At 38.2% G+C, this 11,767-nt stretch overlaps 2 protein-coding genes across 2 annotated transcripts; one reads left to right on the plus strand and one right to left on the minus strand.

The window, feature by feature from the left end:
• The first annotated feature begins 465 nt into the window (after positions 1-465).
• LOC131103389 (neuropeptide B-like) lies at positions 466-1,896 on the plus strand. The gene is made up of 2 exons (XM_058049643.2): positions 466-870; positions 1,631-1,896. Exons 1-2 carry the CDS (start codon positions 655-657, stop codon positions 1,757-1,759), a joined length of 345 nt encoding a protein of 114 aa, XP_057905626.1. The 5' UTR covers positions 466-654; the 3' UTR covers positions 1,760-1,896.
• LOC131103679 (guanine nucleotide-binding protein G(o) subunit alpha-like) lies at positions 1,881-11,649 on the minus strand. The gene is made up of 10 exons (XM_058050139.2): positions 11,483-11,649; positions 10,930-11,065; positions 10,778-10,869; positions 10,580-10,672; positions 10,002-10,162; positions 7,760-7,888; positions 5,940-6,069; positions 5,750-5,821; positions 3,752-3,839; positions 1,881-2,140 (listed from the first exon to the last, which is right to left on the minus strand). Exons 1-10 carry the CDS (start codon positions 11,519-11,521, stop codon positions 1,950-1,952), a joined length of 1,131 nt encoding a protein of 376 aa, XP_057906122.2. The 5' UTR covers positions 11,522-11,649; the 3' UTR covers positions 1,881-1,949.
• Between the last annotated feature and the right edge of the window lie 118 nt (positions 11,650-11,767).

The following is an 11,767-nucleotide window of genomic DNA, read 5'->3' on the forward strand; positions in this document are numbered from 1 at the left end:
CAATGAATCCAGATCAGACTTTAAAATGTTACAGTCACTATTTCAGAATAATTCAAACTCATATTTTGTTGGAATATCTAAATTAATTGCTCCCAGTGATTATTTCCAAGATAAAAACTTAAAACTTAATAAATATAAAAATTGAGCCAAATGAGCCAGTTTTTGAACGGCTCTTTGAAAGGAACTGCTCACCAATATCCGACTCCCCTCAAAGAGCCAAAAATCCCATATTTACTACGCAACTAAAGACCGGCTCCTTATGTGTCATTGAATTACTTCTTTTAAACTGGAATTAGGTATTTACATATTGTAGTGGCGGGCGGGTGAGTAGAGCAATGCATTCTGGGACTAGTAGTATTAGCTATATAATGCATTATGGACGTTGTACAAGACATTTTTAGAACGTACAAATATGACTCCTATTTTTATATTTGACGGCGGCGAATTGGGTACCCGGAACTCCGAAAAAGGATCTCCGGATGTACTTAGGTGTCATTTCTTTGCAGAGATGTGTGTAAATTGGCCACCGTGGGACAGTGTGTACAGACGAAACACGGTCACGAGGGGTTTATAAGAAGGCTAAAGTGCTCACAGGAAGCTCACAAAGTCCCGAGTGGCAACAACAACAACAACAACAACATCAACGACGACGACATGACGGCGAACCTTCTGTTCCCCATAGCAGTCATCTCCGCCCTGGTGGTCCGCTGCCCCACGGAGGCGTGGTACAAGCAGGTGGCCGGTCCAAGCTACTACTCGGTGGGCAGGGCGTCCGGCTTGCTGTCCGGTATCCGGAGGTCACCGTACATCAAGAGAGCCGAAATGGAGACGTCTGCAAACAAACCGCAGCGTTTTAACCTGAAGACAATGGTTTGTCTATAATTTAATTTTTTCTTCATTTTTTAAAATGATTTTACAATATTATATTAATTTTTCAAAACGTGCATTTTTATGAATTATAATTATATACACTACCAGAATAGTGCATGTACAACATTGACATCAAAATATTACATAAAGCCAGCTTGGACGGTTATTTTTTGATACAGTATATTAATTTAATACTTTGTTTACCTTTTTCCTTCATAAATGAACACAGGACCACTCTGTTGCTTTTAAGGACCTACTGGAAAAAAATCTATAATTTAAATTGTTCTTAATTTTTTAAATGATCTTACAATTTTATATTAATTTTTCAAAACGTGGATTTTTATAAATTATAATTATATACACTACCAGAATAGTGCATGTATAACATTGACTTAAAAATATTACATAAAGCCAGCTTGGACGGTTATTTTTTTATACAGTATATTAATGCAAGACTTTGTTTACCTTTTTCCTTCACAAATGAACACCGGACCACTCTGTTGCTTTTAAGGACCTACTGGAAAAAAAAAACATTCAAAGATCCTTTATGTTCAAAACTAGTGTTTTTCAATGTGTACTGCAAAAACACTAGTCATTAAACATGCTTTAAGGTTAAGAAATTGAAACGTTAGAATTTATGGGATGGTCTAATGTCAATCCCAGTTTAACAAGCCTGTACTAATGTAGTGAAAATATATTTTTTTTAAATTAAAAAAAGCATGCCAAATGACTAAATTGTAATGTATTCCTCATGAAACAGGCCATCTGTATCACAGACATCACGCCCAACCTGCCAAGTTGTGAGCTCTTCCCCGGCGACAAGGCAGCACTGAAGTGCAAAGCGGACATCTTTCTTTCTGTGGATTTGTCAGACTGTGCAGACTACTGAGCGGCATCAGCCAACCACACATTTTGTGTCTTATGGTTTTTTTTTTTTATGTCTCAATTTTGTGCTGCAGAAAAATAAATCAAATTAAGTGACCTCAGTCCTATTTTTGATCCAAAAGTCATTATTAACAAATAAATATTTTATTTAAAAATGATTGAAAACATAGCAGTTGAACTTGTGTTATTTAAAATCAGAGTAGCTGAGCATCTGCGAGGTTCTTCCTAATGATTTGGTCGATGAGCATCTGAAAGACTGCCCGGACGCTGGCGGTGTCCGTGGCTGTGGTGTAGTGGTGGAACACGGGCTGGTTGACTCTGCCGTTGGAAGCTGTGAACATGGAAGTGATGTGCTGAGCTGCGGCGTCCACATCGGCATCAGCTCCTGGGGTTTGAGGCGTGGATACGAGAGACAGATCCAGTCAGATGAACATGAACAATGAGAGCATCATTCAGACAGAAAAGGTAGCTCTTCATTCAAGTGCTCAGCAAGTGACATCGATTTTCTATTATGTTATGAGCGTTTGGAGCAAAATCCTACTCTAACACTCCAACTGATTCATAACGCTAACCAAGGTTCCATTCCAAGTGTCGGTAGAAGCCCAAATATGAACTTATTCAAAATGTTACTGCAAAGGTAAACATGCCATGTTTCTCTCTGTTACATCCGCAAACGTAATAACTGCCCACAAACGTAATACAAATCTCCAGCTTTGAATGTAACAATCCCGAAAATTGAATAAATTTCCCACAAACTTAATAAAATTTGCCCACTGCAAACGTTTTAGTTACAGTATATTATTGTATGTGTGATTTTGTGTGTATATGGGGAAGAAATAATCAAAAGAAATCATTCATTTTCTACCACTTTTCCTCACGAGGGTCGTGGGGGGGGGGGGGGGCTATCCCAGCTGTCTTTGGGGCGAGAGGCGGGGTACACCCTGGACTGGTCGCCAGCCAATCGCAGGGCACATATAGGCAAACAACCATTCACACTCACATTCCTACCTATGGACAATTTGGAGTCGCCAATTAACCTAGCATGCATGTTGTTGGAATAATTTTACTTTATTTTAGTTTTATTGTGTGCACACTTACTATGGTACCCATTATGTCATTGTATGGTCATATCACCTCGTACTTCGGTACGAGGCGCATTATTAAAAAAAAAAACTAACTGTATTATGGAAAGCAGGAAGTGAACAAATGTAACAGTTACTGATTGTAAAAGTACCAGATGGAGGGGTAGGATTTAATAAGCTTTGCTTCTTCCTACTCCTTTTGGACATGTGGAACTGTGAACTGATCATTAATTTGGAGTCGCCAATTAACCTAGCATGTTTTTGGAATGTGGGAGGAAACTGGAGCACGAGGAGAAAACCCACGCATGCACGAGGAGAACATGCAAACTCCACACAGAGATGGCCGAGGGTGGAATTGAACCCTGGTCTCTTAGCTGTGAGGTCTGCGCACTAACCACTCGCCCACTGTGCCGCCCAAAAGAAAAAATTATAATAATAGTAACAATAATTTTATTAAAACAATTTCAATTATCTTTTTTCATTTAAAATAAATTATAATTAGATTTAATAATTAGATTCCTTTAATGTATTCAAATGATACTCTTTGAATAATATTTTTTCCACAAAAGAAAAAAAAAGAATTATGCTGTTAAAATCCGCAAAATGACATCTACACCTTCTCCTTCATTAAAAGAAGAAAGAAAAACAACAACAACCCAAAACATCATTATTTTGTCTCATATTACATTTGTGGGAAGTTAACAGATTTTCACTTTCCCACATATGTCATAATTTCCTGCAAAGGTAATTACTATTACCTTTGCAGGAAATTCAGTATTATGTTTACAGTGGGCACATTTTATTAAGTTTGTGGGAAATTTATTACATTTGCGATATTATTACATTCAAAGCTGCAGATTTGTATTACGTTTGTGGGCAGTTATTACGTTTGTGGTCTCAGTCTCCAAGCGTACCTTTAAAACTGGCCATGTACAGTCTCAGGTGTCTTCCGGAATGGAGGATCTTCTCTTGGAAAAGGTCTGTTTTGTTCATGAACAGAATCTGGAGGTGGAGGAATCATTGAGAAATATGCATGTGAAGTTTGGGGAAGAGCCCCAGTCCCCATTCACTTGTTTAAGCTTATTATATGATCTATATGCAGCAGATATTCAAGTAATTTAAATATAATCTGTGTTAATTACTTTTTCCATCTCTAAAAAGGTAGATTCTTCAGACTTACATTGTCATTATTATCCTAATATCCCTACAAAATAAAAGCATAAAGTCACTTGAAAAGGCTGCATGGCAACAGTCAGTCATCCAAACCCGCACACGGAGAGAGTGAGTCACTCGCACTTGCGTAAATTGTTGTACAAATGTTCATTTGGGAAGGGAGGGTGGGGGGGGGGGGGTTAGAAATAGCTGCCAGCCAGCACACTTAACAGAAAATCACCAGCTCTCAGCTGCAAATTAAAAACACGTCAGAATGCAATCATGGTCCCAATCAGGAACCAACAAGCGTTACGATAATTTGGAGGGCTACAAACAAAACCCGCACACAAAGGATTCTTAAAATGTACGACTGTGGGTGGGCCAGATGGAGCCAGTCGACCCACCCCCCACATGATTTTTTTTTTTTAAATTGTATTTGTATACTTTAAAAAAATGTGACTTATTCCAGTCATTAAGGTTGTACGTATGGGAGTGCCGCCATGACACTTATATTCCCCTGTCTGTCAAAAGTGTTGTCATTCACTCCACACTCTTTATTGCTCTCTGGTTCTACCATATCTTACTTATTGTGTGGAAATATGAGGTAATAACGATAAAAGCAATCTTCAATCGCTAAATGTACTGCAAAAAAGGCCAGTAAGGATAATTCATAATGCCGCCTACAGAGAACATACTAACTCCTTGTTTCTAAAATCACAAATACTTCAACTTGCTGATATAGTTCATCTTCAAACAGCTAAAATAATGCATAAGGCTAAAAATAACCAATTACCTAAAAATGTCATCCAAAACTTCTCTACAAGAGAGGAGAAATATGATCTCAGGGAAGAACTACATTTTAAACACTTATATGCTAGGACTACGTTAAAAAGCCATAGCATTTCAGTATGTGGAATCAAACTATGGAATGGATTGAGTAAGGAACTCAAACAATGCACAACGATGAGCCAATTCAAGAAACAATACAAGCAGTTGATGTTTGCTAAATACAAGGATGAAGAGTCTTGAACCAGTCATGATGTGCTATATATATCACTATATTGACACTTACTATGGTACACATTATGTCATTGGATGGTCATATCACCTTGTACTTCGGTACATTATTTTGAAAAAAAAAAAAAAAAAAAACTTAAACTGTATTATGAAAGCAGGAAGTGAACAAATGTAACAGTTACTGATTGTAAAAGTAGCAGATGGATGGTCATATCACCTCGTACTACTTCTGTATGTGACAAAAAAAATAAAAATAATTAAAAATTTAAAAAATGTAAAAAGTAAAAATAAAAATGAATTAAAAAAACTGAAATTATATTATGAAAGCAGGAAGTGAACAAATGTAACAGTTACTGATTGTAAAAGTAGCAGATGGATGGTCATATCACCTCGTACTACTTCTGTATGTGACAAAAAAAAAAAAAAAAAATTAAAAATTTAAAAAGTAAAAATAAAACTAAATAAAAATGAATTAAAAAAAAACTTAAATTATATTATGAAAGCAGGAAGTGAACAAATGTAACAGTTACTGATTGTAAAAGTACCAGATGGAGGGGTAGGATTTAATAAGCTTTGCTTCTTCCTACTCCTTTTGGACATGTGGAACTGTGAACTGATTATGGGATGCATTCAATTGTAATCTGATGCATGTTCAAATGAAATAAAACCATTACCATTAAATAATATGAAAAGTGTCTCCAAACTCCCAACCCCCCCCCCCCCCCCCCCCCAACCCAACCTACCACTGAGGTGCTCTTGAAGACGGGGTTAGCGCAGACCGATGTGAAAAACTCCAGACTTTCCTGCAGCCGATTCTTAGACGTTTCCAGGAGTGGTGGGAGAAACAAAAAAAAAACGTGAGTGGATGCAAGTAACAGTTTGCTCGCCAGTCGACTGATGGCGGTATCTTTTTTTTTTTTTATCACAACGTACCACTGTCGGCTCTTCCGGGAGCGACATGTCGTAACTGCTCAGGGCCACGAGGAACAGCACGACTTGGATGCAGTCAAAACAGCTCAGCCACCTTCTCCTCTCGCTCCGCTGCCCGCAAACATCGTACAAGCTGTTAAAAGCGATAATTGTTTATATTATAGGGGTTCACTGTACCACAGCATTATTAATAAATTAAACTATCCACGATGCCTAGCAGCGTTTATGTCACCACTTTTTACATTTCTCTGGCAAGATGGCTGAACAACTTAAAAAAAAAAGATAATGTCTGTAATGGTTTCCTTTCGGGTCAAAGCACCTTGCAGGGCGTTTATCCAGCGGGTCGAGCGTCAAGCTAGAACGAATGAGCCTTCTAATCGACATGTGACATCAGCAAGTTGTCAACAGCAGAGCAGCAGTCCAAGATGTCCTCTCTAGTGTAGACTATGTGAACACGACAGGATGTTACATTATTGTACGTTCCGCTTCCATTTGGCGGATTTATGACCGGAGTTACTGTTTATCCGTGACTTCCGTTGGAAGTGTGTATTTAAACGTATTTTTTCTTTAATAATATTGTTTTTCGTTATATTACAATTACGGCCTTTTTTCCTAGTTTCTGCTGCTGGTTTTATAAATTCATTCATTTTCTATCGCTTATTCTCACGAGGGTCGCGGTGCTGGAGCCTATCCCAGTTGTCTTGGGGCTTGAGGCGGGGTACACTCTGGACTGGTGGCCAGCCAATCACAGGGCACATATAGACAAACAACCATTCACACTCACATTCATACCAATGGACAATTTGGAGTCGGAAATTAATCTAGCATGCATGTTGTTGGAATAATTTTACTTTATTTTAGTTTTCTTGTGTGCAAGATTCATTGTTGTACTTTGTATGGAAAATGTAATAGAATTATTCCTGTTTTGCCCCCTTCCCCCAAGTGCACATTCATTCATTTTTTACCACTTATCCTCACGAGGGTCGCGGGGGTGCTGAAGCCTATCCCAGCTGTCTTTGGGCGAGAGGGCACATATACGTAGACAACCATTCACACTCACATTCATACCTATGCCTATGGACAAAAAGTTTGAATGTGATAAAAACACATTTTCACCACATGTGGGGAAAAAAAGAAAAAAATGCTAATATTGCAACAACAAAAAAAAAAGTAAAGAAAAAAATTTAATTTTATGAGGAAAAATTTGAATATTCCAAGGAGAATTTACATTGACACAACTAATTACAAGACAAAAAGCAACTTTATCCCTGGAATTTTTTTTCTAAAAATAAATTAATTTTTAAACATCTTGAAAAATTTAGCACTTTTTCACCTGATTTCACAATTTTTGTCCTACCTTTCACCCTGGACTGGTGGCCAGCCAATCACAGGGCACATATAGACAAACAACCATTCACACTCACATTCATACCTATGGACAATTTGGAGTCGCTAATTAACCTAGCATGTTTTTGGAATGTGGGAGGAAACCGGAGTACCCGGAGAAAACATTGCATGCACGGGGAGAACATTCCAACTCCACACAGAGATAGCAGAGGGTGGAATCGAACAGGGGTCTCCTAGCTGTGTGGCCTGCACGCTAGCCACTCGACCGCCGTGCAGCTGTTTTGTAAAACGTCTTCCTATATTGTTATCGTAACAACTTTATCAGTAACTTAATCACTCCAGGGGTGTAGAGTGATATCGCCCACTGCCAGCTGGGATAGGCTCCAGATGAGGATAAGTGGAATAGAAAATGGATGTTCCTGCTACAACAGCAAGTCAAGCCACCAATTAATCGATACATCTTCTCAGAACCTTACCGGAATATGACATCATTAACTTGGAACTGCGTCTCCATGATTCCGCAGGTCCTTACTCTCACTCGGAGAACATCTCTCTCAGTGGGGACGTAGTTGGGAGCGATGATTCGACTTATGTTCTCGAAGAAGCTGAGCGGAGAAAGCATCACAATATCACCGGGCGGCGAAAACACATTAGAGAAGATAGACATGAAACTCTGACGTAGTTTAGAGTGGTGGTTATCAACTGGTGAATCGGTTCCATTCCTTGTTTAGAAATGGAATATTATCGCAGTTATAGCTTAGAAAACCGGTTTACGACCTAAATATGATTTTTAGAGAGATCAGAAAAATAAAATGTGACAGCCCAGAATCCTTCATAAAAGGATGCCATAGCAGACATGTTGGAATCAAAGCAAGTGTGTGTGTGTGTGTGTGTGTGTGTGTGTGTGTGTGTGTGTGTGTAAGAGCGAGACCTTTTGGCCAGGCAGTGTAATTCCCGTGTACAGATGGCAGTCCACGACAAAGCTAATGTCCCACATTTCCTCTTGCACAAAGAGGTACACGCTCGGCTCCTTGTCAAGTCGAGGGTGTCACGACATTGTCGGATTCAACAATTTCCAGGGGAGAAATTGTTGTGGAGCCCCCGCAGACTGAAGACTGCTAGATTAGCTTTGGTATCATCCTCCCAGTTCCAATAATGGAAATGACACATCATCACAGTCTGGGCACATGTAAACCGGATATTACCTCCAGTAATGCAAAGTAAATTCCTTATTATGCTTCGTCAATATTTTTAATGAAAGGAAAATACGAGACCAGGGTTCAATTCCACCCTAGGCTATCTCTGTGTGGAGTTTGCATGTTCTCCCCGTGCATGCGTGGTTTTTCTCCGGGTACTCCGGTTTCCTCCCACATTCCAAAAACATGCTAGGTTAATTGGCGACTCCAAATTGTCCATAGGTATGAATGTGAGTGTGAATGGTTTTTTGTCTATATGTACCCTGTGATTGGCTGGCCACCAGTTCAGGGTGAAAGGTAGGACAAAAATTGTGAAATCAGGTGAAAAAGTGCTAAATTTTCGAGATTTTTTAAATTTTATTTATTTTTAGAAAAAAAATTCCAGGAATAAAGTTGCTTTTTGTCTTGTAGTTAGTTGTTAGTAGATTTTTTCCTCATAAAATTACCAATTTTTCTTTACTTTTTTTGTTGCAATATTAGCATTTTTTTCTCTCTTTTTTTTTTTTTTACTTATGGTAATACAAATTTTCCGTATTTGCTGAAAATGTGTTTTTATCACATCCATAGGTATGAATGTGAGTGTGAATGGTTGTTTGTCTATATGTGCCCTGTGATTGGTTCAAGTTCAAGGTAAAAGGTAGGACAAAAATTGTGAAATCAGGAGAAAAAGTGCTAAATTTTCGAGATATTTTTTTCTCATTATTTTATTGTTAGAAAAAAAAATCCAGGAATAAAGTTGCTTTTTGTCTTGTAATTAGTTGTCAATGTAAATTCTCCTTGGAATATTCTGATTTTTTCCTCATAAAATTACCAATTTTTCTTTACTTTTTTTTGCAATATTAGCATTTTTTTTAACTTGTGGTAATACACATTTTTCGTATTTGCTGAAAATGTGCTTTTTTTATCACATCCATAGGTATGAATGTGAGTATGAACATCTTATGTCTTCCTTTTCATTTGTCATCCTACTATTATTGGGATACAAGTGTAAAGGTGACTATAGGGCTGTTATTTCATGTCCAGAGGGCTCTAATGTTTAAAACTGCATATAAAAGGTTGTAAATGGGTTTTCTACGCTCTACCAAAACGTTCCATTTATAAATAAGGAATTACTATTCAACCCTACAAAATTCACTTATCACGATCAAGTCTGGAACCAATTTACCGGAATAAACAAGGAATTACTGCATTACATTTAATGCATTATGATAAATAAATAGCTGACATATTGGATATCATAAGTAATTTCCATATTATAGCCTTGACAACTCTTTGCACAGTATAGCTTGTCCTTTTTGGCTTGAAAGATGAATATTTAGCAACCACTTTCTTTTTAAACTGACCCATAAACGGCAGCTTTAAAAATGTCAGGTCTGACTTGCTCACAGTATAAGTAATAATAACCACAATAAGGTGTTGTCGCACCAATATTTCACCTTTGGAGGCCGTATCACAGTGTGTGTAAGGGAATGGTTTCTATACCAGGACTTTTACACCCCCTGGAAGAAACTATCATACTCACTAGAGTGCAGAGTCGTTCAGCTCAAACTCAAAACCTCTTGCTGCAGCCGCTCGGACCCCCAGGTCTGCCCAAAGTGCACAGAAAGCGTGAGCCACAAAGGGAAGCAGTTCGTGGTCGTCCCCCAAACACCGACGACAGGACAGGATGGCACGGGCGTGACTCTAAAACACAAAAAAATAATAATCTGATGAAAAAAAAATTCAGAAAAATGCCTTATACTAATTACCACTAGTATTAATAGTAAATAAAGCAACATGTAGGACAGTGGTTATATTTCTATATTTTATTTTATATTGATTACAAATTTCACATCTTCACTCTGAGGCCTGTGCATATTTAAGCATTTTTTTTGCCTACAAAAAGCATTCTCCAGCATAAAAATGGCCAAGTGAAGAAAAATACACATATAAGGCATTCAGAAAACACATTCCAACATGTTGTGCTTATATCTAATATAATATTCTACAAATGAACCTTCATACACCACAGAGCTAAATGACGACATCTTGTGTTACAAGAAGGTACTGCAACCAAACAGGGAAAACGGAAGTTGACACAGTGAGGTGAAATCAACACACCTTGTTCTTTTTGCTCGCCAGGTTTATCCTCAGCATTCCCATTCCTCGGAGGACAAACTTCATGGAGGTGAGAAGGTTGTCGAGGACTGCAGGCTGTCAAGAGAAGTTGACACAGAAAGATGGAAACATTACAGTTGCCTTCACATTTGTGAATAAAAATGATATATATAAAAAAAAAAAACAAAGAAATAGATGCACCTTGAAGCTGATGAGCTCTTGTTTGGAGAAGCCATGACTGTGGATGATCTTGATCTGCTTGATGAGTGTGCTCTTCCCGCTCTCAGCGGCTCCTAAAAACAACAATAAAACCTTTAGCCCCCACCAACAGATTCAATACACCTCAAGCTTACCCAGCATAAGGATTTTGACGATGTTAGTCTCCATCCTGGCCTGTTCAGAAAGGTCTTGCTCTATTTTGGAGTTCTGCAGTTTGGCCTTTTTGTCGTCCTCTGTGATGTCTTGCTGGAGGCACAGTCCCATGCACACCTAATGGGGTAGGTTTAGGCCACTGCTGATTCTATTCAGCCACCGTATTGATATAGTGTATGTTTTTTTTAATTCAGTGGCTTGAATTGTGTTAATTAAATAAACCTGTATGTAAACTAAAGCGACTAATAAAATGCGACATACTGCACAGGTAGTATGGTTAGGCTTTAGCATGTTGACGTGACCGGAAGTAATACAATTACATGGCTTTTCAAGTTATTTGCTTTGAAACGGAAGTAATTAAGTTATCAACACGTTTACTACTAAAATATATCCATTAAATGAACATTAATGCAACAAATACGATTAATTTGTAGCTACACCCTTAGTGCAACGTTAAGTAAACAATGCGGTGGCTTTTCAATTCATGTCATTACAAGAAATTACGGTAATTAACTTAATGAAGTAGTTTACTACCTGTAGTGGAGCCGGTAGTATGTTCACACAACAAAACATGGTTTTAATTTCGTTCTGGCGTGCCGAAGTTTACTTTAGTTTCTCAGCCAAACCGCAAAAACCTCCTCAATGATGAGATACTCATTTGGTTAAATGGGAGCACGTGGGCGCCACCTTAAGTGCCGTAAAGCTGGCCGTGGTGTTGAAAAACAAACAAATAGAAAACTGTCTAGAGAGACGCAAAAAAGTAGAAGTAAAAAACAGATTTGGGTTTAAACTAACCAAGTGCCGTAAAGCTGGCCGTGG

The sequence above is a fragment of the Doryrhamphus excisus genome, linkage group LG16 (genome assembly GCF_037039965.1).
Source record: "Doryrhamphus excisus strain RoL-2023G ecotype Guam linkage group LG16, RoL_Dexc_Guam_v1.1, whole genome shotgun sequence".
In the NCBI taxonomy this organism is placed as follows: Eukaryota; Metazoa; Chordata; class Actinopteri; order Syngnathiformes; family Syngnathidae; genus Doryrhamphus; species Doryrhamphus excisus.